General features: G+C 67.1%; 3 protein-coding genes across 9 annotated transcripts; 1 reads left to right on the forward strand and 2 right to left on the reverse strand.

The window, feature by feature from the left end:
* Positions 1-662: 662 nt before the first annotated feature.
* TSPAN4 (tetraspanin 4) lies at positions 663-17,550 on the reverse strand. 6 transcript variants are annotated; one of them, XM_037163093.2, is made up of 8 exons: positions 17,458-17,550; positions 10,553-10,632; positions 3,565-3,756; positions 2,995-3,069; positions 2,122-2,223; positions 1,893-2,024; positions 1,727-1,810; positions 663-1,106 (listed from the first exon to the last, which is right to left on the reverse strand). In XM_037163093.2, exons 2-8 carry the CDS (start codon positions 10,613-10,615, stop codon positions 1,041-1,043), a joined length of 714 nt encoding a protein of 237 aa, XP_037018988.1. In that variant the 5' UTR covers positions 10,616-10,632; positions 17,458-17,550; the 3' UTR covers positions 663-1,040. The 6 variants fall into 6 exon arrangements, with proteins under 6 accessions (XP_037018988.1, XP_053514262.1, XP_037018991.1 ...); XM_053658287.1 differs by lacking the exon at positions 17,458-17,550 and adding an exon at positions 16,822-16,937; XM_037163096.2 differs by lacking the exon at positions 17,458-17,550 and adding an exon at positions 16,239-16,346.
* Positions 17,551-17,769: 219 nt separating this feature from the next.
* On the forward strand, positions 17,770-19,132 carry POLR2L (RNA polymerase II, I and III subunit L). Its single transcript, XM_037163097.2, has 2 exons — positions 17,770-17,930; positions 18,899-19,132. Exons 1-2 carry the CDS (start codon positions 17,836-17,838, stop codon positions 19,005-19,007), a joined length of 204 nt encoding a protein of 67 aa, XP_037018992.1. The 5' UTR covers positions 17,770-17,835; the 3' UTR covers positions 19,008-19,132.
* A 984-nt stretch (positions 19,133-20,116) lies between these two features.
* On the reverse strand, positions 20,117-24,771 carry CD151 (CD151 molecule (Raph blood group)). 2 transcript variants are annotated; one of them, XM_037163063.2, is made up of 9 exons: positions 24,660-24,771; positions 23,664-23,710; positions 22,818-22,902; positions 22,503-22,694; positions 22,071-22,145; positions 21,597-21,701; positions 21,337-21,495; positions 21,107-21,193; positions 20,117-21,016 (listed from the first exon to the last, which is right to left on the reverse strand). In XM_037163063.2, exons 3-9 carry the CDS (start codon positions 22,899-22,901, stop codon positions 20,957-20,959), a joined length of 762 nt encoding a protein of 253 aa, XP_037018958.2. In that variant the 5' UTR covers position 22,902; positions 23,664-23,710; positions 24,660-24,771; the 3' UTR covers positions 20,117-20,956. The 2 variants fall into 2 exon arrangements, with proteins under 2 accessions (XP_037018958.2, XP_053514261.1); XM_053658286.1 differs by lacking the exon at positions 24,660-24,771 and adding an exon at positions 24,386-24,493.
* Between the last annotated feature and the right edge of the window lie 1,064 nt (positions 24,772-25,835).

The raw sequence follows: 25,835 nt of genomic DNA on the forward strand, positions 1-25,835 counted from the left end.
GCAGTTGGGGACCCACTGTGTGATTGGGGTGCTGGTGGGTGTGGAGCCAAGTCGGTGACAAGACCCTGGGTATGCCAGGGGGGCTCCCTGACTTGGGGTTTGGAAAACGGGGACCAAAGTGAAGGGGTGGGGAGTTGAGCGAGGCGCCCTGGGGCTAGACACCCAAGGGCAGCACGTGGGGAGGAAAGTGAGCCGGGTGCTGCCGGTGGGGTTGGTGCCAGAGGCCCCAGCGGGACCCCGGTGCCGCTTCGGACCATGAGCTGAGGCCAGACCCCACGGCAGCTGGCGCCGTGTGCGAGTCCCCGGGTTGAGCCGGTGGGTCTGGGCCCAGCGTGGTGGGCACCGGCGGCGGTCGCTCTCCTCACTTCCCGTTCTTTGCCGCTGCTGCGTGGAGACGGCTGCAGTGCCGAGCGTGTCCAAGACCTGCCTGCGTGTTGGTTCAGGGCTGAGTCCAGGGGCGTCGAGGGGGCTGGGGGCTGGGCAGGGGAGCCAGCCAGTCGGGAGAAGACAGATGCAGGTGGGGGGTGGGGCCCAGGCAGGTCAGGGAGACTCCGGGGGTCCGGGAGCCCCCTCCAGGCGCTAGTCCCATTCTGGTGGCCGGGGTCCATGGCCACAGGGGTCCGCCTGTGGGGGGGGGGCAGGGCAAGGACGACAGAGGTGGGGACTGCTGCCCACATACTTTATTAGACGCACTGGGGGGCTGCCCTGGCCCCCCATGGAATGTGAAAGGCAGGGCTCTGCCCCACCCAAGCACCAGGGGCCGCAGTGGGCCCCTCACCCCCACCCCGTGCCCTGTGCTAGGTACCAGGGACACTCCTCTGGAGAACACACAGGCGTGAAAATTAAAAGGCGCCACGAGCCCCTCTGCCTCCAGCCCCTGAGTGTGGCCAGCACTCGCTGCCCCTGCGGCAGGACGCTCGGAGGCCTGGCCAAGGGTTCCAGGGCCTCTGCCGCCGGCCCTCCCCTCCCCCACACCCAGGCTGACGCAGGGGCCTCGGCGGACAGGTCATCTCCGGGTGGGTGGCGTGGAGGCGGGCTGCCTATGCGTAGGTGTCGGCCTTCACCACCTGGCAGTACATGGTCATAGCGAAGGTCAGGCCCAAGATCTGTGGGGACAGGAGGGGGAGGGCAGAAGCGCTGCAGGGACCTGCCCACAGCTACACTCCCGTGTGGCCTGTCCCCCTTAAGGGGAGGGCCAAACACAGCCACACCCCCGCCCCTGCAGGCAAGGGCACCTCAGGGGGGTTCAGAGGCTGGGTCTTGAGCCACATGCCCCGTCCCAGCTGCCCAGGGCCCCCGCATCCTGCCCTTTGTCCTTCATCCATCTGTGATCGCCACCTCTGACCTGTCTGAACCCCAGGGACCGTCACTGCCCTGGGGGTTGAGTTTAGGGACACAGCCTGGCCTCCAGCTCCCCAGCCACTGCCACTGAGGACCTCCACAGGCCCAGGACACCAGTGTGGGGGCTCGGGGGCCACCAGCTGGGCCTGGTGGCCAGGGCCTAGGCTGCCCGCCCTCACTGTACGCTGGGCGCACCTCTGCCCACCAGGCAGGGAGGCCCTCCGCACGGGACGCAGGGCAGCCTGCCTGTCCCCAGGTGCCGATGAAGGTGCCCCTGAGCACCCCACAAACGCCTCCGCCTGGGGAAGTGGGCTCCACAGGGGGACAGGGTTCGGGGGGCCCTGTGGATGCTGGGGGGCCGGGCGGCAGTCCACGGGCTCCGTACCTGCACCAGTGCCGTGCACAGCCCAAAGATGCCCACGGCCAGCAGATTCTCCTGGAGCCACATCTTGACCGTTTCGTAGCACGGCTGGAGGGGGAGCGGGCGTCAGAGGGGCCAGCGTCCACCAAGGGCCAGGAGGCGGGCCCTCCACCCCAGGCCCCGGGCTCACCGCCTTCCACCAGGTGCCGGGGGCGTGCAGGCCGCAGCTCTCGCTGAACTCCAGGCAGCAGGAGTCGGGCACTCGCGTGGCGTTGTAGACCTCGAACCAGTCCGTGTAGTTGGAGACGCCGCAGCAGCGAAACTGCGGGAGGCAGGCAGTGGGGACCGTGCTGAGGGGGCCCACACCGCGCCTCCTGCCCCGCAGGCCCAGCCCCGCCCGGGCCCTCTGCCCCCCTCACGTCAGTCTGGATGATGCTCCAGGCGTTGGTGAGGCCCACGTTGCCGGGGGTGCCAAACAGGTGCAGGCCCTTCTTCAGGTCTAGCTGTGCGTGCCTGTCGATCTGCAGGTGCAGCGGGGTCAGCGGGACCACCCCTGGCCAGCCCGGCTGCCCTCCGTGCTCCCCACCCGGAGTCACCTCCCGCCAGAAGCCCCTAGAGCACCAGGCCTTTGCCCCTGTCGTCCACCCGGACCGCTGTGGTGCTGAGCACCATACCAGGTCGTGCAGACGCAGGGCCAGGCGCCAGGCCCAGAGCGGTCTGCACCCTCCACTCCCTGCTGTGCCCTGGGGGGCCATGGAGCCCCGACACCCGGGGGCAAGGGGCAAACCAGCGCCCAGGTCTCGGCCCCCAAGCCCTTCCTCCCCTGAAGAACCAGGGGCTCCTGAGAGAGACGGGTGGTCCCGCCAGGCAGGGCTTGCCCAGGAGGGGCCTGGAGTGTCTCCCGGTGCCAGAAGAAAAAGGACACGTTCCCTAAATGGTGCATGGGACATGTCAAGGCTCCTGTCGGAGCCAGCTCAGCTCCCGTGGCAAAGTGGGACGGAAAAGCAAAACCCAAGACTGACCCAAGAATGAGCCGCCTGTGAAGTCACCGACTAGATAGATGGGTAAGGGGGTGAGTGGGAGACAGGGGTCTGTCCCAACCCACTAAGGAGCCATGGGGACAGCAGGAGCTGGGGAGCTGGGCGGGGCCGGAGCCCACAGCGCCCCCTCCAGGCCTGCCCCCGGGATGTGGGGTTCCTGACAGTGGCGTCTGCCTGCCCAGCCGAGGCCCCTCGCTGGCTGGTGCTAATGGAGCCCCACTCCCGAGGCCACGCGGGCAACGGAGGCTGTACCTTGTCGCTGTAGGCGAAGAAGAGGATGGCGATGGTGGCCTCCAGCAGAAACACCAGCAGCAGCAGCACAAAGAACTGCAGGGGCGTGGGGAGGGGGCCGGGCCTCAGCAACCCTGGCCCCGCCTCCCCAAACCCCGGAGCCTTCCACCCTCCGAGGGCCCAACATGCTGCTGGCAGCCCCGGCAGGTCCCCACACCTGGGGACCAGGCTCCCTACCGCCTCCAACCTTCATGCTCCGCTAGTCTGGCCTTGACCGCAGGGCACAGGCCTCAGGCCTGGGTGCACGGGTGTGCCTGGGTCACCAAAGGGGCAGGCAGGCAGGCACAGCAACGGCCCGGGACGCCAGGGGGTGGGTGGGAGGGCCGGAACCTCCATTCCTCCGCCACACCCTGCAGGGCAGCCTGGGGTGGCTGGTGCCTGCCGAGGCTGGGCCACGGCACAGGGGCCCCCACGGGAGCACAGACTGACCGGGTCGTCGGCACCCAGGCTAGGACCCTCTCACCAAAGGGTCCCGGACCCCAAGGCTGGGATGCTGTGGCTGCCCCGTCCTGTCCCAGGGCCCCCACTCACGGTGAGCAGCAGGCACTTGTTCTCCTTGACGGCCCCGACGCAGCCCACAAAGCCGATGGCCATGGCGAAGGTGCCGGTGACGATGAGCAGGTTGGCGGCCGACAGGGACGGGAAGGAGGAGGACAGGGTGGCGAAGTTCCCCTGGGTGGCGGCCAGCCAGATGCCGACCCCCAGGATGCCGCAGCCACCCAGCTGGGACCGTGGGGAGGATGGTGAGGCGGCAGCCTGGGTGGCGCCCAGGGCGAGCCCCCTGCGCACCCTCCCCGTCCCACGCCCTCCCCGACTTGCCTGGATACCCCCATCCTAGGCCACAGTGATGGGACGGCAGGGTCCCACACCTACGGCCTGACCATGCCGTGGTTGGCAGGAGGTCTGCGGACACTGCCATGAATGGGGCCCCTGCTGAGGCGGCCGGGGGCCGGGGCGCCAGGACTGCCGCGGACGCCCCCCTCCAAGAAGCGTCTCCCTCCACCCCCAGAACACAGCCTGTGCTGCCTTTGCGACGGGCCCAGCCCCACAGCCCCTCCCTCCCTGGGCAGCCCAGGGACACCCCACCTCAGAGACCAGCCAGACCCCACACACGCTGTCACTCCAGTCTGGCTTCCCAGTGGGCGGCCCCAAGACCCCAACCACCGGGCCCCATGTGGCCGCCATCTCCTGGGCCCCTCTGCACGACCCCAGCCATTCCCTAGTAAGCGTAAGCCCTGAAGCACCGTCCAGGTCCCCCGAGGGCAGCCTGGCGGGTGGGAGCAGAGCCCAGTGCCCCGCCTCCCTGGCCCTGTAAACCACCGGAGGTCTGCTCAAATCTCATAATCGCTCATGGTCACAATAATCAATCAAAGAGGGAGAAAGGGGGGAGGAAGGCGTGGCGGTGATGAACCCAGAGGGGGCTCTTGGTCCCGCCTGGTGCCCGGGACACGGGCCTATGGAGCAGAGGCGCCCAGCAGCCGCTCGGGAAGAAGGGAGGGTGTGTGACGGGCCGTGGGCAGGGCCCGCACATGGGGAAGGCCAGGCAGCCCTGAGGCCCCACCCCACCCGGACCTCCTGGTGTCCTGGCCTCAGCCCACAGGGCAGCCCCAGCCACCACCTCCAGCCCCTCAGAGTGCCCCCCTGCACAGCCAGGACTGGCTGGGCCACCAGACCCCGAGGGACACAGCATTACCCGGGGCCACCACGAACCCCGCGTCTCCCCACAAAAGCCTCCCAAGCCTCACCTCCTGAGGCTGGGAGATGAACCGCCTGCCCAGCCAGCCCTGGGAAGCTGGCCTCACCGCCCCCCCCCATGCCCGGGCCTGGGGCCTCCACCCTGACAGGGACCCCACATCTCAGGAAGGGAGGGCCGCTGCCCGACCAGCAGTCAGGCCGGGCGGGTGGTGCTGCGGCTCCTCCCCCCACTCCCCAGGGAGTGTGCTTGCAGTGGGCCAGCCGGCTGGCAGGAGACCATGATTACGGCTCAGGAGGCAGCCGGGGCGGGGCCAGGCTCCCACAGCGTCTGTCTGGGGTGCCCCTGGGCCTTGCCCAGGCTGAGTGGAAGGAGAGCCCCCAACACCAGTGGAGGGAATCCCCTCCCCCCAAAACAAGGACTGTCTAAAATTGCAAACACCTTTTCTGATGCTGCTGGCTCAGGGGGGGCCCAGGAAACTCCACCGAAGGGCCACCTGGTGCCGGGCCGGGGCCACGGGGCCTGGCGAAGCCCTCCACAGGGCCGGCTGGGGACTGCGGCAGGGGCAGGAAGTGCCCAGGCCCTGTGATTTTGAGCACCGGGTTGGGGGAACCAACCCCCAACTGGTGCAGGGGCCTGGAAGCTCCTGGAAGGGCCGCCATGTGAGATGAGGCCTCTGCCTACAGCGCAGATCAGAACCCGTGAGGCCTGGCGCAGCGTCCAGAGTCCAGCATCCGGCACCAGGACCGAGGCCAGGGCAGCTGCCCAGGTGGGAGGCCCAGGACGCTCTGACTGGACGTGTCACCTGGTGTCTACGCCCCTCACCCCAGGCACACACACACCACTCCCCTGGGGAGTCCTCACACAGGGTCTGGTGGGGGTGCAGCCCCAGGGTGGGCAGGGGTGCCCCCGCCTGCGGGGGGCCCGGACTAGCAACTGGGGGTGCTGTCCACAGGGTTGACCCCAGCCAGGCCCCAGAGCAGGAATGAGACCTGGCCACCGCACCTCTGGGCGCCCCCAGCCTTGGCCACCGGTGACAGAAGAGGCAGGGACGGGCACTGGCTCATTGAAGTCTCCCACCTGCCTGTCCGGCTGCACCCCCGCTGGTCCCCCATGCCCGGCAGGACACCTGTAGCACCTCATCCCACGGCCTCTGGGTCTCCCGGGATCTCCAAGGACCACAGGGGGCGGCAGCAGCAGGGACCACCCACCGGGGCGCCGTGTGGAGAAATAGCACAGCCCTGGGGCTCGGGGGGTGGGCCGCCTCTCTGGAGGAAACTGGAGTCAGGCCTTCTCTGGCAAAGACCACAGTGACCCGCAACGACTGGGTCCGGCTGACCTGAGACCCCTTTCCAGGTTCACAGCTGTGGGTATCAGGGGCTCATGGTTCGGGGCTGAGCCCCCAGGCCCAGCGGGTGGGGCTGCCGCGCGGGGCAGGTGCTGGGGGCTCTTATTTAAAACCCAAACAGCCTGCGCTCTGCCTGCAAGGGTAAAGGGGGGCTCTCGTCAGCAGGAAAAATGAGACCACACCACCCACAGCGGATGCCACTGCCGCCGGGCAGAGGGCTCGGGTGGGGCGGGACCAGACCCCACCAACAGCCCCGGCGGCCGTCCTTCCTTCATCCCCACTCCGAGGAAGGTCCCCACCTCCCGGAGGTGGCAGGAGAGACACCCACTGGCTGTCACCCAGACCCGTGCCGTCACGCACCGTGACACAGACACACAGCCCACACTGTCACAGCACATCACCTGCAACACTGCACACGCCCTTGCACGTCAGCGACACGCTGCCTGTGACCCTTGTCCCTGCAGGTCCCCAGAAGGTCTCAGGCAGACACACACTGACAGAACACACGCGGGTGCCCAGCACGATCACCTGTGACTCTGAAACGTGACTGTGTGTGCGGCTTTGAGAACATTTTGTCAGGAAAACTACGGCCCCCAAGTGCAGGAGAAGACCGGCCCCGTCACACGCAGACACAGAAGCTCAGATGCAGGATCCGAGGCCCCGCCCTGGCCGGACGCCCCAGTCCCTCCCCGGTCCGGCTGGCGGAGACGGCGCAGCTGGGGCTGCAGGACCCCGCTCCTGCCCGGCCTGGCAGAGGCCCAGGGGCGCCCAGGAGTGGACTCTGACCCACCACAGCCTGAGGGGGGAGGGCCCACCGTCAGGATCCCCACCCCCTCCCCCTGGCCACTGGGGCCTCCCTGTCTCCTGCCCGTGTGCCCTCGTCACCCGCCCCTGGCCAAGGCCCCGTCCCCACCACAGCTTTCCTTGCCGTCACACTTTTCAGGCTGGCCTGGGGCAGGGCCGGCGATGATGTCACCTCCGCCCCACAGTGAGGCAGGTGCCAGCGGGCCCTCTGCCGCTGCCCCTCCGGCCACAAGGCTCCGCGTGGCAGATGGCCGGGCAGCTGGCCATGTCCTCGGAATGGGGTGGAGGGCTGGGTGCCTGCAGGGGCCGAGCCTGTGCCCAGAAGCCCCTTGTCGGGCAACCGGCCTCGGGGTGGGGGCTGGGCCTGGCGGAGGGCGCCATCTCCCTGCAGTTCCAGAGCGCCGGAAATCGGGTCCACGGCGCCCAGGCTGGGGCCAGGAGCTGAGCAAAGGGGCCGGGGTGTTGCTACCTGGGCGGCAACTCCACACTGTCCACTTAAAATTCAAGCAATTAATTGTCTTAAACACTGGCAAGCTCCCTGTGCTCATGGGTTCTCTTCTCTCACCCCCCCGATCCTGGGAGCCCCCAAGGTGCCCTGAAGACTCAGCCCTGGCCCATCCAATAGACGGCCCCGTCGGCCAAAGACCCCCTAGGCCAGCGTCCAGGGAGAGGTGGAGTGAGGGGCAGGTGGCAGGGAGACGAGGACCACCTCACCGGCCGGATCCTCAGAGCAGCCACAGAGGACACGCCGAGCCGAGGGTGGCCCCACAGGCCGGGGACTGGACCACAGCAGGGGCTGGGAGATGCAGCTGGGACCCGGGACCTGACCCCTGCACGACCTCCTGACCTCTGAGGCCCCCTTTGCGGCCGAGGCCACATGGCTCTGCAGCCCACCCCCACCTCTGGATTTATGTCTAGAAGGTTCTATCCACACAGGGGCCTGGTAGGCCGCCTCCCCCTCCCCCACCCGCCCGCAGGATGGACTGTAGGGGCCCACAGAGCCCTCCTGAGTCGCCGGACAGCGGGCCCGACACGGCCACCAGGCCAGCACCAGGGCCGGCACCGGAGCCACAGCCGGGCAGGCAGGGCCCCTGGTGGACCGGCTGCCTGTTCCCGCCTCGCCTTGGTTCAGAATACTGTCCGGCTGTGCCCGCCTGGGGAGGGAGCAGGGGGTGCGGCCACCACAGAGCACGTCACCGTCCCCAGTCCGAGTCCCTGTCTGTCCATCAGCCAGCAGCTGGCCCCCAGGACCAGAGCTCCTGCAGGACAGCCGTCCTGTGGCATCCTGACCCCTGACTTGGCCAGGACAGCCACACGCCCCCCAGGGGGACACCAGCGAATGCTGCCAGGCACCGGCCAGGCCGAGTCCCACCAGCCCCACTCGTGGCCACCAGAGAACAGGGCCTGCCGTCCTGCCCAGCCCACACACGGGAAGAAGCCTGAGCCAGGACTCAGGGTGGCCCCAGTGGCCCCAGTAGGTTGGGGGGCCACAGCTGTCACAGGGTCTGGGGTCTGAAGGCACACCGGCTCTGCCCTGTGGCTCTGCTTTCCGACGGCAAGGGGGACGGGGACGGTCACGGCCCCAGCTCTGCAGAGACTTTGTCACTGTGGGCCCCCACCCCAACAGTCCCAGGAAAACCAAGGGGTCCAGAGGGTGCAAGTGGGGAGACTGAGGCCACAAGGAGGGCAGGACTTGCCCTGGGTGTGGCCGTGGGCACAGGCTGGCAGCCTGGCAGGGCTGCGACCCTAACTGTCCAGCAGGCCCTGCCCGCACGTGGGCGGAGGCAGAGCGAGGGGCTGGGAGGGCCCTCAGCCTGGCGGACCCGCACCGGGCGGAAGGCCAGCTGCAGAGGGAGGCGGAGGGAGGGGTGCCCCCTCACCTTGCTGAGCTCAGCCCCGCCTCCATCTAGGGCCACCTGCAGGGCCACCCAGTCTTCCCAGACTGTCCCCAGGGCAGCTCTGAGCAGGGGTGGGGCGGGGAGAGCCCAGGGCCCCCTCTCTGTTAAGGAAGAACTTGACTGACAGCTCCCAACCTCAGTGGAAGCCCGAGGCTGCTCAGTCCCCCCACCCCAGCTGGCCTCATGAGGTAGGTGCACCCCACCCTCCCCGGGCTCTGTGCCGGCCCTCCCACCCAGGTCAGGGCCCCTGGAAGACAGCCCCGGCCCTAACAGGCCCACCACCTGTGTGCGCCTCAGAGGAGACCCACTGTCCCCAAAAGGCCTGTCCCTGCCCAGGGAGAGCCCGTTTGCTGTGGAAGGGCAGGCCACCGCGCCTCTGTGCCCCACCCGCCCTGCCGTGGCCTGCCCGCGTGCGAACCCATTTCCCAGGCTCCCAGCCCCAGGGCACCTGGCCCCACGCACCAGTGACCACAGGCAGGCCTGTCTCCTCCCAGGAGGAGCAGGTGCGTCAACCCCAGGTCAGACGGGAGACAAACCTTTCCTGCCCCCGGGACCCTGGAGGGGCCCTTTTCCACAGCGGCAGGTCTCGGGACCAGCCCGTCCCCACACCCACTGCCCACCTCAGCGACCCCTACAGCCACTGGGGCCGGGCATGCTGTTGTCTGCAGCCGTCGGTGCCAGCCCCTCCCAGTGATTCCTGATGCCACCTCCCCCAAATGAGGGGGGAAGCCAGGGCCCAGGATGAAGGGGCCCTGCAGAAGCTGGACCTGGGTTTCTAGGCATCGGGCCTTAGCTGGACCCAACGCCCACAAGCAAGCAAATGCGGCCTCTTCCAGGAGGCCACAGCCCCTGGGGCCAAAGCCACGCCCCCCACTCCCAGTTGCAGCCAGAGGGCTGGCTCTGGAGCTAGTGGTGGAGCTGTGAGTGACCCGGGCAGCCTCTCTCCCACAAGCCTCCCAGCCCAGCCAGGGCAGCCGCAGGCCTGGGCAGGGCCGACACCTACCCCAGCCACAGCCCACCACCCTCCCTGCAGTGTGGGGCGGGGTGGCAACTCTGTCTCCGTCCTGCGGGAAGGAGCCACCCCAGAGCAGCAGTAGGGCCGGCACTGGACTGTCAGGCACCTCCCACCTGAGCAAACCCAACCCACTGAGCAAAAGTTATGGACGCCCCTCCCACACACCCCCTGTTGGAGAGGAGGTGGCAGATGCCTGGACACCCACCAACACTCAGGGCGGCCCCACCTTGCCCCAGGGTCCTGCTCAGTGACTGACCCACAGAGGTCTCAGTGCACCCCCCCTCCGTCCCCACAGCATCTCCGGGGACTGGGGACTGCCCCACCCCCACAGCCCTCATAAGCCGGGCTGGGGAGGCCCGGGGGGGATGGCCCACTGGCAGGGCGGGTGGGGGAGCTGGTAAAGAGCCTGGAGCTGCAGAGCGGGAGGGAAGAGGGCACAGTGGGGGCACCAGCCCCAGCACACAGACTGGGACATGAACCCCGGCAGGCACGCTCAGGGCCTTAGGCAGCCCCACGGGGCCCGCACGTGAGGGATCCACCCCGTCTCAGGAAGAGGGGAGAGGACGTGGACAACCGCCCTGGGTGTACAGGCACCGAACCACCCCCGCCCCACTGGCAGGTCCGGCCAGAGCAGCAGCGACCCAGGGGACCCGCACCCCCCACACACACACATCTGTGACCTGCGTGTCCCGCCCCCATCCCAGCTGGGCCCCCCAAACGCCGGGGACCGGGTCCCGGCAGCCCCGGCCACTACCACTCACCCAGAAGAGCAGGTTGAAGACGAACATGAGGTACTTGACGCCCTGGAGGCAGCCGCGCGCCATGCCGCAACGCTTCAGCTCTAGGAGGAAGATGAAGGACAGGTCCAGGTAGAAGACCACGTACTTGGTGCCCTTGGGCGACGTGTAGCGCGCCTGGGCCGCCTTGGGGCCAGGGTTGGCGTGCAGTCCGAAGAAGGAGCCGCCGGCATCCCCGCCGTCCCCGCGCCCGTACAGGCTGCTGTAGCGCCGAAAGGGGCCACCGCGCGCGAAGCCCGGCTCTTTGCCCTGCGGCGACGGGCTGCGCCGGTACGTGGACTCGTCCGTGCTGGAGCGGCGCATCACGCCGGGGCCGCCGCCAAGCTCAGCACCCTGCCCCCGCCGTCCCCGAGCACCGCATCCGCCTGCCGCTCAGCTCCACGCGCCCCCAGCCCCTGCAGTAGCAGCCCCGCACACCACTGGGCTCGGGCCCCGGTGAGCCCCGGGCACCTGCCCTCCCTGCGCAGACCCGAGCGCAGACCCCCACAGCCCCGCCCCGTGCCCACCCGCCAATCCGCGCCTGCCCCGCCCCGTGCGGACCCCTCCCCGCCTCCAGGAGCTGCCCAGCAAATCCCACCGCTCCACCGATGCTGGCCAATCCCAGACCCGGGGTGACGCCCCCGCCCGGCCCCTAGCTGGCGCCGGCGCCCCTCAGGTTCCCCTTTCCCAGTGCGCCGGGAGGAAGATGCTCGCAGAGTGCAGGGAAAGCGTTGGAGGGGGCTGGGCGCAGGGGGGTGGGGGGCTAGTCCCGGGCCGCACTCAGCCCCAGAAAGGCGCCCCCGGCCTTCCCTGTAGCCGCCCTGCGCCCACCTCCAACCACACCGATATGCAAATGAAAGAGTGACCCAGTTGCTGTCGGGTGCTGACTTGGGCGGGCTCTAGCTTCGGTCCCGGACCCAGACCTCCGGACTGGAGCGAGACAATGTAGCCCAATACTCCTTGGGGTGCACACTGCCTGAGCAGCCTCCACCACCGCCACCCTGGGCTTGGCGAGGGTGGCGCTGGGACCGCGGAGCTCTCTCAGCTCATAGCTTGGGTCGGTAGGGGCGCCTGCGGAGACGGTGTCAGCCTGGGGTACCCAACCTGGGGGGATAGTGGTTGGGGAAGCAGAGCTTTGGTTTAAGACACAAGCTCCTGAGAGGAGCCAGGGCGAGAGAGGGCAAGCAGGCGGGGGCGCTCTGGGGAGCCCTGGGTGCCTGGGAAGGGTGGGTGAGTCACTGTGGGAGGCAGCTCAGGGCTGGGGAGAGATCCCCAGGGACCCGGAGCCAGGCCCCGTAGGAGGCGGGCGGCCCCCCAGGCCCGGCTCCGCAGGCACACAGGAGCCCTGGCCGGTTTGAAGTTCCATTGCCATCGTTTTTAAATTCTTGGTAACCCCTGAACAGAGGGCCCCAAATTTCATTTTGCACGAGACCAGGCTGGAAGTCGGACCCCAGAAATGTCCACACACACACAGCCATGGACCCCAGCCAGGCTCACACATACCAGGGTCACTTGCACACCCCTGAGCAAGCACGAATGCCCCTTGCACTGATGATGTGCACACACGTCAGGTCACACCAGGAGCAGCCTGGAGGCACACTCACGGGCCCACAACCCAGACTGGGACTGACATCCCTGCTTTGGTGGGGACAGCACAGTCCCTGGGCCCTGGGCGCCACTTCCCCCGTCAGGCCTGCAGCCCCCTCCCTTGGGCCTCAGGCAGGGTGTGCCCTAAACCCTGGGCTGGAGGCTGCGGCCAAGGCCCACCTGGGTGTGTCCACCGCTTGGGACAATCCTATGGAGACTCCCTCAGCGTCCCCAAGAGTGAGCAGCAGAGTTCAGAGGGGAGAGAAGGGGGAGGCCGGAGGGGGGGGGAGGGGGAGAGCAGGGGAGGGGTGCCCATGGGCACCGCGACAGTTTGAGAGATTGGTGCGGGGTGGCGGTGGGGGCTGCTGCAGGACCACCTGGACATCTGCGCTCCCCTCGGGGCACCCGTGTGCTCTGTGAAACACTGGAACTCAGGGCCCAGGGCACGGTGGGCAGGAGAGCCTAGCCCACACTCTGCCTTGCCCTCCTAAAGCTTCTGGGCCCCGGGCCCAGAGGAGAAGCAGGCAGTGGAAGGCTCCCCAGGGCCCCGTGGAGACCACTGGCCACAGCTCTGCCCAGAGAGCCAGTGGTCTCCAGTGACCTTCTGGGGCTCCAGTGGGACCCCGTGGCCTCTGGCCACCTTCCCCTGGCCCAGCCAACCCAGCCCACCTGTGCGCAAAGCCGAGGGGACACTCCGGGTCTTGGGAGTCCCTGTACGCGGTAGCAGGGGGTGGGTGGACTCAGAGCACACTCAGGGCCTGGAGGGCTGGCGGAGGAGCCAGGCCCCCCGCCCGTCACAGAAGACGCAGCTCACCGCACATGCCCTCCAGGATCCAGCCCCACGGTGGGGTCACAGCCAGCCACCCCACACAGTGCCCCTGCAGCCCAGGGCCAGCCGCTCTGAGGCCTGGCTCCTCATCTTTGTCTGCCTTGAGGACACTGGGGCCAGAGGTGGGTGGGGAATGGGGGCCTGGCTCCCGGGACGGATGCTTTCAGTTTCATCTCCCTCAGCCAGCGCCGTCCCAGCACCCCCCCCTCTCCCATCGGCAGCATCCAGTGCCCCTGTCCCCAAAGTCCAGCCCCTCCCCCACAGAAGTCCCCTTCCTCCGTGGAGCAGGTGGGGCCCCAACACAGCACTCTCAGGAGGCAACAGCAGGCTAGCTCGGCCTGTCCCAGGCCCAGCAGAGCGTCCAGCTGGCAAGGACCTGGGCCAGGTATGAGTGAACTCGGGAAGCAGCCAGCTCGGCTCCCTCTGCCCGGCCAGGCAGTGAGGTACCTGGACTTGCCATGGAAAGGAAGTCGGGCGGCACGAAGTGCCCCTGAGGTGGCCCTCAGGTGGGTGAGCGGCACGGCCGTGGCCGGGGGGGACTCCACGGAGGGGAGACAGGCAGAGCGGCTGCCCCTCCCTGCAGCCAACTGCGTGTGCCTGAGACCCACCCCCACGTCACCAAGGGGTGCAGACGGCACCCCTCACAGTGGACCCACCTGCGCCAAGGCCCAGGAACCCCCACTCCGTCCCAGCAGTGGCCGCGCCTGGGGACGAATTGCCCGTGGAGTGGTTTCGGGCCCAGTGAAGAGGTATCAGAGGCCGGGGGGCCCACCCCTCCCACTGTCTCCAGTGAGCCCCTCCCTGGTGCACGGAGCCCAAAGCCCACAACATTTCAGAAGCTAAAAACCACGTCTGCCACCACACACACAGGCCGTGAGCTGGGTCCTCAGCGCCCCCCCCCAGACTGGGCATGGGGCCTGTGGCGCTGCAGTCCTGGGCCCCACATATCACGACCGCAGTCAGCGCCAGAAGGAAAGGCAGTGGCCACACTCCCAGCCCCACCCACGGCCACCCTGAGCCCTCCGAGAATGGCCTCCAGTCTGTCCAGCCCTTCCAGCCCTCGCCCCGCCAGCCCTTACCCAGCTTGACAGGCTCGGGTGCAAGGCAAGACCAGGGCTGGTTCCCTCCCTCACCCAGGCCCAGCCTCCTCCTCCGGGAAGGCTCCCTGCCCCGCTCCTCTCTCTGGGCTCTCTTCCTTTGGGTGCAAAACCCCACAGGCCTGTGTCCCCCAGAACAGCACACACAGCAGGCAATAGGGAGAGGCTGAGTGAGAGCCCATGACAAACACCGGCCCGCCAGCCCAGGCTGGGCCCCGTGGTGGGGGGCAAGCAGGGACCCTGGGGCAGTCTGAGCCACACAGGTGCCACCTCCCTGGGTGTGCCCAAATGCAGAAGCAGTGTGCACCCACAGTGGCCTCGGAGCCCTTGGGAGGGCAGAAAGGAGACAGAGAGCTGGTGGCCCGCCCAGGCCCAGCGGTGGCAGCAGCAGAGCCTGGCCAGGCACGCAGCCCAGCAGGGGCCACCGGGGTGGGGACGGGCCAGGCGGCTCTGAGGCAGCTTTGAGGAGCTGGGAGGGCCCAGCCAACACAAACAGGCCTGTGGTCTTGCCTTCCTGCTCCAGCCTAGCGCCCACCCAGGCCCCCCGCCTGGGGGAGGGGCACCCCCTCCACACCACACGCAGGACCCAGGCGGGGCTGTCTCCCTGACCCACACCACGGCCTCAGGGGCTGGGAGACACCCGCCCCAAGGGAGGGGTCCCCTGGAAGGAACCACCGAGGGCCTCCATTCTCCTGGGCCCACCCAGGCCAGCCCAAGCTCTGGGCCTCCCCACTCGCCCCACCCCACTCCTCCCCCACCCTCAGTCCCCGGGAGTTAGGGGTGGAGGATACACAATTAGGACCCTGGGGCAAGGGGCCCCTTCCCACCTGCCAAGGCCCTGGGGGCACCCTGACTCGGATGCCCCGTGTACGCCCACCCCACCCCAGTGAGCGCCCCTGTGCCACCTGGACCCCTGCAGAGTGGGACCCGCAGGGAGCCCGCAGTCAGCTGGGCTGGCGGACAGTGACGTTCCCAAACGCCATGGACCCAGGTACGCCCACACCATTAGGGCCAGTTCAGGCTCAAGCAGCCCTGCAAACACCCTCACTCAACACTCGACACGCCCAGGGCCCGGGTGGGTGTAGGTGTAGCGGGTGGGTGACTCTGGAGGCCCCCCAACCATGTGCATCCTGGGTGAGCGCACGTCTACCCGAAGCTGGTGGAGCCTCAGCCAAGCCTAGGACCCCGGGTCTGCACAGCCAGGGTCAGGAGGACCCCCAGCCAGACCTCTGAGTCCAGGACCAGTGGGTGGGGCCTGTTCCCAGCACAACGATCAGGGCCAGAGTCTCAGCAGCTAAAACTTCTGATTTCCCCTTGTCCCCTGCCTGCCCTCAAGTGCCCCTTTCTGCCAGGAAACACGGCTCATGAGTTCCAAACCACACGTGAGCACAGTTTTCTCTCCTGGTGCCCCTGACCTCCGGGCATGGGACATCCATTCTTGGAAAACCTGCGCCTTGCCCTCTGGTCCTCCCCAGAGGCCGGGCCACATCTGTGCTGACACTCTAGTGAGGTTGTAGGCAAGCCCCCCCCCCACACCCCAGCAGGCCCGCAGAGTCTCGCCCCCACCCCACCAGTGTCCTGGGCCCCCACAGCTCCCTCCTGTCCCCAGCCGCCCAGAAGTGAGCCTAGCTCTCGCTTCCGCTGCTCACCCTCAGCCTGAGCTCCCGGCACACAGGGCCACTCTGGGCCAAGTTGTGGGGGCGGGGCTGACCTCGGAGGCTGCGCCGGGGTCCTGATGTCCAGCCAGGGCAGAGGTGAGCCGCGAGGACCGGGCGCCCCGAGTGCCCCAAGGGGCCTCCGTGCACACGTGTGTTGCAGCAATGCCCACGGGCTGGGACAGGGCGTCCACCCTGCTCCTCATGGCCTCTCCTGGGAAATCAGGGAGCCGGAGGGAGGAGCTGGGGAAGATGACGCTGCCGCTGCCCCCAAATCTACGTACAGCGCTCAGAATTCCAGGAATGTCAGCTTGGCTCCAGGCTGGGATCAGGGCGGGAGGGTTGCTGCTCCCCTCACACTCTCAGTAAACAACTGTGTGGGGCAGGAGCACCAGCAGTGGTGGCGGGCCCTGGGCCCCTCCTCCAGGAAGCCTCCTCCCTCCACCCACTCCCACAGGTCCACCCAGCGGACATCCCGGCTGCTCTCCCAGCCTCCATCTCACCTCCACAGCCTCGGGCAGCCTCTGTAGCTGAGCCGGGGTCTGACCCCAGGACACTGTGACTCAAGGCCCCTATCCTGCCCCTCTGGCCAGGAACAGGATGTGCGTCCAGTCAGTGGGGGGGTTGAGGGGTGTCAGGGGAAGGGAAGTGGCTTTGGCTCGTGGCTCTGCATGTGGCAGGGTGGGGGATGGCAAATGCGTTGGGGAAGAGGTCCAGAGCTCAGGCAAAAGTGAAGGCACATACTCCAGGCTGGCAGCAGCTCTGGCCAGCTCTGCCCGGGACCCAGGGCAACCTGGATCTCCCCACCCCCAAACTAGGGTTCGAGAGAGCAGCTAGCTAGCTGACACCTGGGACCAAACCAGAGACCCAGATATTCCCAGGCCAGCGAGCCTGCCCACACCCTAAAGTCATAGGTGCCACTTTGAAACACATCCACACCCCACAGCCCAAAGCCCACCTCTGGCAGGGAGCCTTCCCTGCATAAAACCCACCCCCGCCAAGATGATGGGGCTCACCCACCCCATATTCAGACACACAGCCTTCCCTCCCTTTAAATTCTCCATCACCTCCAACTCCATTACCTACCCTAGCCCCAGCCGACACCTGTCTCCTTGTCCCCAGACCCGGCAGGTACAGCCTCCAGGCTTCTGTCCAAGGGCTCTCTCTGCCAGCATCTGCCCTGGTTCACAGGAACTCAGGCGCAACCCGAGAGAAATCCTGGGTTCTGGATTGAAAAGGAGCCTCTTCCGGACGCCCTCCCTGACCACCTTCTCCGCCCCGCCCCTGCCTTCACATCGTGGGGACCAAGCACAGCCTGGCCTGGGACGGATGCAGGCCCATTCCAGCAACTTGCCCCCAGCCCCAAGCCCCCTCCCCGATGCGAGGGCCGATATCGTGCAGGCCAGCCGGCCGGGGGGCACCCCGAGGAGACCCCAGAACTCAGCCTCAGAGACCCCGGGTACCCGCTGACAGGGGCTCCAAGCGAGTGACCTCCTTCCCGGACGGACCAGGAGCGGCAGCGGGAAGACATGCCGCTGGCCAGTCCCTCTCCGCCCGGCTGCGGGGTCGCCCCGCCACTTGTTGCGGCTGCTCAACTTGGGTCTAAGCGCTCCGGGCTCGAACTCCACGCCGGTTCGCTGGGATCGGGACCTGGGTCTGGCTCCAGCTCAGGCGCCACGGGCGGCGGGACTCGGGCCGCATTCCCACTGGCGAGCACCTTACCTGCGCGCGCCGTCCGTTCGCAGCTCAGCTGTCAGTCTTGAAGCCACGAGAAACGCGAACCGCGCCTCCGAGTACTTTGGCCAAGGTCAGACGCCGTAGATAGGAATGTACCAAAACTACGAACGGGGGGGTGCTGTCTGTTTCTCGCATCGCCGCGGGAGCGCTAGGACCCCAGCCACACGTGGAGGAAGTTCTTCGCAGCGGAAAGCGAAAACTGACGGCGCCGAAAACTGGCGGGGCGGGTTGGGGGCGGCTGCGGTCGGGCCCTGCCACCCCCTGTCATGGATGCGCCCGGGGCGGGGCGGGGCCTGAAGCCGGAAAGGCGCCTGAAGCAGGAGAGCCACCTGGCCGGAGCGCAGCCGTTGAACAGTTGTCGCCATGATCATCCCGGTTCGCTGCTTCACCTGCGGCAAAATCGTCGGCAACAAGTGGGAGGCCTACCTGGGGCTGCTGCAGGCCGAGTACACCGAGGGGTGAGGCGTCGGACTGGACGGGCGAGGGCCTGCTGTGCGGGGGGAAAGCCTCCCTGGGCCTTCTGCGGGGCTGGGACGGAAGTGGGGGCCCGGCCTGCGGGGCGGGGACAGAGGGCCGGGCAGGACGAGGAGTAGGGGTAAGACGGGTAGTAGTCGGGGCCTCCGATTCCAGGTTACTCTGCGGTGGTTTTCAATCCCAGAGTCCCTTACATCCCTGCTCTTAGGGGAGCGCTGCCCCCGCTCCCCGGCTGTTTGGGGAAAGGAGGGAATTGGGTATAAAGCCAGCGGTGTTGGGGGCTTCTAGGTACCCCCCGACCAGGCACGGTGCCTCTGCACCGCGGTTAAAGCGCTCAGCCTTCTCCCAGCCCACCTGCTACTCACCTCTTCTCTCAGCTGGGGGGCCCGCCCCCGTGTCCTGCAAGCCCCGTGGTCTTTTCGGACATCGTCCTAACCACAGAGCTGTCATCATGAGGCTTTGCCGCGTCGGTTTCTGTGCTTGACCCTTAGTCCGCAGTTGCTTCTGAGTCTGTCCCACGCCAGTCTCGCTCTTGGCTGTATGTGGACAGCCTGACCGTATTTGCCCCCGTCCGGAGCCTGGGCTGTGTCAATGAGTCGTAGGCTCTCAGTGCAGGCGTGGGAGGGACAGGGAAGCTGTGGGACGGCTGGTGGGCTGCACAGGACCCCTTTCTGCAGTGCCACCGGCAGGAACTTCCCAGTCTGGCCTCCCCTTTCTCAAGCTGCCATCTCTGCACATTGCAGCCCACAGTGCAAAAATCTTCTGGAGGCCTTGAGGGAGAATGGGCTGGGTCCCGGGGAAGTAGGGATTCCAGCTGGCTTGTGAAACGGGCACAGTGGCTCTCTGGAGAGGTGTCTCCCTCCCTGCCGTGGGAGCAGAGCTGAGGGGAGAACCTGCCACCACGGGAGGGGCTGGGACCAACAAACCACCACCTGCCCTCTCCTGCCTGCAGGGACGCCCTGGACGCTCTGGGCTTGAAGCGCTACTGCTGCCGCCGCATGCTGCTGGCCCACGTGGACCTGATCGAGAAGCTGCTCAACTATGCGCCCCTGGAGAAGTGACTGCTCGGGCCACAGCTGTGGCTGGGGGGTGTGTGCAGCTGGAAGCCATGCCCACCCCCAGCTGTGTGGACCCCCATCTCGTGCTCTGGAAAGAACCGTCCAGTAAAGGCCTTTGCAGAACCAGAGGAGGTCCTGACACTTGGTCTGGCTTTCTGGGACTCGCCGCCACCCATGTCCCTGTGCTCTGCCTCATGCCTGAGGCCTCTGGGGGTGAATGCGAGCACCTGACCGCCCAGGAAGAGGGAGAGCCATCCCCACAGCAGCCGCTCAAGCCAGGGTGTCCCCCTCTGGAGGGGGTGCCCTCACTACCCCGCAGAGACAGGCAGCCGAGGGCACTGGGGCGCTGGCAGCCTCACCATGTTCTGGGTGCTTTTCAGGCCAGTCACTGAGGTCCCTGCTTCGTCTCTCTTGGGATGTGAAGAACCAGGTTCCCTGGGCCCTGAAGAGGGCCTGCTGCACTCACAACCGGAACTTCCTGAGCTGCTGGAAGCTCCCAGGCTCCACGGGGCTCAGCAGGCCACTACCCCCACCCAAGTTTCTGCAGTCAGGTGGGGTGCACCTATCCTCCACTCAGCCTGGGACCTCCAGCAGGTCCCTGGTGGCCCCAAGGAGGCCCTGCTAGGGGTCAGGGCCAGCCAAGCTCCCAGTGCCCTGGGCACCAGCACGTGTCCATCAGGTCAGCTGGGAGAGACAAGACCACGGGCAGGGCCCTCCGCCCAGTGGGAGGCAGACACAGTCTGGAGGAAGCGAGGCTGCTTCTGACTGGATGTCCGAGATTGGGGCCTGCCCGGGGTGGAGAGCCCAAGCCTTGGGGACAGGAGCTGGCAGCCACTGGGGCAAAGAGGTCCAGTGGCCAAGCCTCGGCTCCCACCTACAGCACACATCCCATCAGCTAGTGCACAGCAGTGCCCCGCTCCCCAGGATGTGTGAGGCTCTGCCTCAAGTCCTCTCCCTTGAGTCCTGCCAGTGCTCAGCTCCCACCTGGCTGCCCTGGACCCTCCAGAGCATGTCCTCCTTTGTCACCACCGTGGGCCATGGGTCTGTGCACCCTGCTGGACATGAGGGCTCTGAGGGCCAGCACCGTCTCACACTAGCACAGTGAGCCCACCTGTCTGTTCCACACGTTTATTGTGCACCTGCTGTGTGGCAGGAGCAGCTATAGCATTTGTGATACAGCAGTGATTAACCCTCCAAACCTGGCCCCGGGGAACGGGGGCAACAGTGAACATTGTGGCCTTTTAGTGGGTGGTGAGAGCGGTGGGGAGACAGAGCAGGCTCGGCAGAGCAGGCTGGGACCAGGGGATCCGAGAGGCACACGACCCTGGGGACAGGGCTGGCTTGCTTGGCTTTTCCATGCGGGGCAGGGGGGCTGCGCCCCAACCGACCTGCTGACAGGCACACAGAGCTCCTCAGCTGCGGCCCATCCATACCCCCTGCACCCGCACCACCCTCCAAGGCTTGCCCTGACCACCACGTGGGGTGTGTCCGAGGGGCTGGGAGCACCCTGGGGTGGACCAGCCCAGCCTATTCATTTCTACCCAGCTTGCTGCCAAACCAGCCCCTCCAACTAGGCACAGGCATCAGGGTGCACCCTGAGGTGCCATAACCCCCCAGGGAAGCAGCCTGTGGGAATGGGGTACTTGATTGTCAGGACCCCCACACAGGCAGAAGTGCCACCCCGCCCCCACTCAGTAGGGGACCCTGCCTCAAGCCTCAGGACTTTGGTGTGCAGCAAAAGGCACTTGACGCTCCCTCTGGGGGTGGGGGTGCCCAGAAGGCACAGAGGTGGCACAGTGGTGGGGACACAGGAACACAACCTCCCGGCGAAGGGGGAGGAGAGGGAAAGGCGTCCGGGGACCCCCGCTCCCGGGCCGTCAGTAGTGTCAGCTCAGTAGTCTGCTCTGCGGGAAGCCGTGGCGCCGGCAGCACAGGGCCAGGCCGGGGCAGGGTCAGTAGTGCTCCAGCTTCAGGCTCTTGTACAGGCAGCAGGTGAAGATCATGCCAAACACCTGTGGCACAGACCTGGCGTGAGCGGGCCACCGCTGCCAGCCTCCTCGTGCCCCCCACCCACCAGGGCCCATTCTGCCCCAAGCCCGCACCTGCACACAGGCGATGCCGATGCCCACAGCCCCGATGACCCTCAGGTGCTCCTGAATGAAGGTCTCCAGCTTGGTGATGCAGCCGCCCTGGCAGGTGGGAGTGAGGGGCACTGAAGGCAAGCGAGTCCTCCAGCCCCCTCTGCTGCAGCCACAGGCCCCCTCCAAGGGGTGGGGAGACCACACCAGCACCCAGCATTCCTCACAGGGAGCCTCAGGCCCCGCCCACCTACCTCCACCTTGTAGATGTTGGAGGCGTGGTCCCGGTGACCACAGTGGGCCACCACGGTCTTGCAGCAGCTGTCTGGGACCACGCGGCCACCCGCCTCCCCGGAGCGGATCCACACACTGTCCTGCCAGTCCTGGGAGTTATTGCTGCCGCAGCAGTGGAACTGCAGGGAGAGCACCGCAGAGCTGAGCCCCTGCCCCTCCCAGCCTGCCGGTGGCTCCCACAGAAGTCCCAGAAAGGCCCCTCCCTGAGCCACCCACCCACCTCCTGCTGCAGCTTGTCCACAGCGCTGGTGACACCCTCGTGTCCTAGCTGGTGGTACCGCTTGGTCATGGTGTCCTTCAGGTTCTCCTTGAGCTCCGTGTTCAGCTTGGGGTGCGATGGTGAGAACTTCAGTCACAGTCTTAAGACCCTCCAAGTTGGGGCAGAATAGGGGTGGTGCAGATGCTGGGAAAGGGGGAGGGCTCCGAGGGAAGTGAAGGGCCAACCTCAGGCTCAGACGCAGGTTGAGATGGGAGAGTCACCCAGGTGGCCACCGTGGGGCAGGGTGGGGAGACAGCTCCGGCTCCAAGGAACACCCGCCTGCCCCCAGAAGCACCTACAGGGCACCCCACCCCTGGGACTCAGCCCTCAGCTCCAGAGCCCGATGGCACAATGGTCAGCTCTGCAGCTTGGGGAGGGCATCCCTGTGTGTGTGTGTGTGCCCACGTCCCCGTGTGGCCTGTCCAGGCCCCTCACCTGCTGGTAGTAAACATAGGCAAGGATGCCAGCCACAATCTCCAGCAGGAAGATGATGAGGAGCAGGATGAAGTACTGGGGCAGAGGAAGGAGGCAGTGAGCAGGGACACAGACACCCCCATTCTGTGGGGGTTCCTAGTGTCCAGGCTCAACAGAGTCCCCACCCTCAGCTCCCAACTGGCCACAGAGAGGAATCCAGACAGCGGGCGAGGGCTTCCTTCCAGACCCGCTGTCTCCCCGGGGCCGGGGACTCACAGGAAGGCTGGGCAGTGGGACACCCTCCCAGGTGAACAGAGCAGAGGCGTGCAGTGTCATACTCAAGTCCCATCAGTCCCTTCTTCCCCAGTCAGGGCCCCAGGGCCAGCCCCAGACAGCCAGGTGGGGAGCCCCCCCAGGCACCCCCACCCCCGGTGCCAGCCATGCCCTGCTGACCAGGCGCAGCAGGTTCCGCCGCTCTTTGAAGGTGGCACAGCAGCCCAGGAAACCGGTCACCATGACAACAACGCCAGCCACCACCAGGATGTAGGCTGTGGCCAGGTAGGTGCCTGAGGCCAGCAGGCTGATGTAGTCACTCTTCAGGGCCAGCGTCCAGATTCCCACAGCCATGACGGCCAGGCCAGCCAGCTGTGGACGGTGCACGGCAGTCAGTTACCGCATGTGAGCCCCGGACCAGGACCCCCTTCGAGGACCGGGGACGGGATGACAAGTGGAGAAGGTGGGTCAGGGGGAGGCGGTGCCGGCCCTCACCCAGAAGCAGCAGTTGAAGGTGAAGAGCAGGTACTTGAGGCAGACTGTGCCGCATGTCGACTTCTTCTCATTGAACTCGCCCATCCTGGAGGCGGAGGCGGTGGAGGTCAGAGGGCCCGCCCACCAGCACCTGACTGGGAGGACAGCCAGACCCCCGGGGGGCACAGAAGGAGGGGACACCAATGCCCCAGGCCAGCCAGCAGCTCAGGAGCCCCCACCCCCACGGCAACCAGGGCAGAAGCAAGCTGCCCGCCGCCCTGGAAGGTGGGAGGGCCTGGCTTCCGTGAATAGACCCAGGGCATAGAGGGCACAGAGAACCCCCAACCATCACTGGCTGACTCACTCTCACTGGCTGCGAGGGTAGGAAGCCCCGGGGGCACCTAGTGGTGAGCTCATGCAGGCCCCAGCCCCCAGCATTTCCAGGCCCCAAGTCACAGGCCGGCAGTAAGAACTTGGAAGGGAGGAGGCCACTCAGAGACAGACTAGCCTGCCCTGTACTTAGCCTTTTACATAGTCCCTCAGGCCTCCCTTCCTTCCAGCAAGAGTGGGGAGTAGGGACAGTGGACAGGCAGGCGGAGCTGGCAGACATACCCACCCCCCAGACCTGGGGTATCCTCATTACTGGAAAGGGGACAGTCACATCAACCCCAGTGAGAAGCGCAGCTCCAGGCCCGGCCCCTCCTCAGAGGCACCCCAGCCAGGAAGGGCCGGCCTGCTCTGTGGTGAGGTGATGGCACCCGGGAGGGCGGGGCAGGGCTGTGGGACCCAGACAGCAGTGCCTGGGGCCACCTTTCCAGACTCCAGAACACCCACAGCTGGCCTCACACTGCCCCACCCAGAGCTCACCTGGCTGGCAGGAGGACTGGTGGGCAGAAGTTCCCCAGGAGGCTCCGCTGGAAGGGCAGAGAGAGGTCACAGGTCTGACCCATGAGGGGTGGACAGGATCCTGCCACCCCTCCCAGAGGCTGCCCCAGGCAGTCTTTCCTGCGCTGGCAACGTCATTCCCAGCCGCGGAAAGGGGAGCGGCCTGGCCGGGTATTTTAGTCTGGGCCAGCAGGGGCAGGGAGGAGGACGTTTCTGGACAGTCCGATCCTGAGCCGAACCTCAGGTCTTCTCCAAGCACCACACCCTAGGCCAGACTTGTCACTGTCCCTCCCCCAACAAAGCAGCAAGGGCTGCAGCCTGGAAAGAAAAAAGTGCGCAGACCCCAACCGCCCAGCCGGAGGTGTGGAAGCCCTGCGCTCGGCACACGTGCCCCTGGGCCTGCTCTGAGGTCCCAGGCCTCCTGGGGAAGCTGCTTCCGGACACAGATCCAGCCCCCAAGGCCGCGCACAGGCCACCCAGGAGGAGAGGCCCCTCTTTCCGGGAGAGCCTGGCGGATGTGATCCTCCAGGGAAAGGCCGGCCAGTAGTTCCGAACGAAGCTGCCCCACCCCGGTGCCCCGCAACTCGACCGGGCCCTCGGCAGCCCGCGTGCCAAGGAGGGGGACCAGGGACCAGGCTCCAGCCAGGCCCGGTGGGAATCCCGCGTCACCGCGATGAAGTCCCCGCTGCCGCCCGCCCACTTACACAGGGTGGCGGGCCTGCGGAAGGAGGGAAGGAGGCCGGCGTCCAGGGACAAAGAGTGGGATGCTCAGTTGCGGCCCTTGGCCCAAAGGCTCCGCCACACCTGTCCGAAGACCCGGGAGGCACCCCGCCCTCGCCCTGCGTCGCCCTCCAACCGCCCGGCCTCCTGAAGTCCGCCTCCCACCGGAAAGGGCCTCGCCGGACCGCCGAGTCCGCGCCATTGAGGTCCTCGGGACTCTCGGCCCCAGCGTCCCACCCGACCAAGCGGCGCACTCACCGGCCACACTTTAGAGTCTGGCGGGGGCGGAGGTTCCAGGCGGCGAGAACGCACGGCCTGCGGGAGACTTCTTGGAGGTTCAGGGGCCGCCTTTGCCCCGCCCCGGCCCACAGGCCCCGCCCACAGCCGACAGAACCCGCTCCGGCTCCCAAGCACCTCCCACGGCCAACTAATCCCGCCAGGGCTCAGGCTCGCCCAGGGTCGAAAAACCTCGCCCCGGCCCGCAAGCCCTCAGGCCCACCCATGGCCAACAAACACCGCCCCAGCCCGCAGGCCCACCCACAGCCCTCAAACTCGGCCCCCGGAGCCCCATGGGCCCCGCCCACGGCCCGCAGGTCTGAACAGGTGCGCCTAGGTGGCAGACAGGATTCCAGCGGGTGTAGGAGGTGAGGGTCCTTACCAGGGCTTTGGAGGCCAGGTGAGCTGCAGCCCTGGGGCCCCCACAACCTGCCCAGGGCCCACACCTTCAGGAGATAGAGGAACTTGGGCTAGTGGAATGGGCAGTGGGGAGGCCACCAACCCAGCCAAGGCCCTGGACTCTGTCTGAGACCCCACTGGCCTCCAGGCCCTATTCATTCTCTCCTCTCAACCCAGGGTCCACCTGGAGACTGCAGGGGTCAGCAGAACAGATGCTGACCTGGTGGCGGAAGGCCGAGGGCGCCTGTGAGCTACATCCAGTGTGGGGGGCACCTGGCCTGGCAGTGGTGGGAAGGCTTGAGGAAGCAAGTCCTGCTGACCCGCTGGACTGGGGATGGGAGTGGGGGGAGGGGAGCCGCCCACCCTGCCGGCTCACCCCCAGCCGCAGGTGGGGCCTGGACCTGCACAGTGGTAGGTCTAAGCACCTCCCCAGGGACAGGGACGGTGGCTGCACTCCTCCTCACTCCCTGTCTGGGACTGAACTGGCAGCTCCCAGCGCCCCCTGCATCGGAGCCTACTCTGGGCCTCGCCCAGGGCAGTCCACGCAGGGCCGACATGACTCAGGTGGTTTGCCCAGAGCCGTGTGAGGACTGGCATGGGGAAGGGACGGTCGACGGAGTCCAGAGTGGGAGGAAGCGCTTCCTGGTGCTCCCTGGGGAGATGTGGGCTTCAGCCTCCTTGTCCCTGCAGCCTGTGGGGCTTCGAGTTTTTATGGGCTGCGAGGACTTGGGGTCTGACCAGAGACACAGGGACACCCAC

Source organism: Artibeus jamaicensis, unplaced genomic scaffold, assembly GCF_021234435.1.
Source record: "Artibeus jamaicensis isolate MK-2021 breed Jamaican fruit bat unplaced genomic scaffold, CSHL_Jam_final scaffold_537, whole genome shotgun sequence".
Classification (NCBI taxonomy): domain Eukaryota; kingdom Metazoa; phylum Chordata; class Mammalia; order Chiroptera; family Phyllostomidae; genus Artibeus; species Artibeus jamaicensis.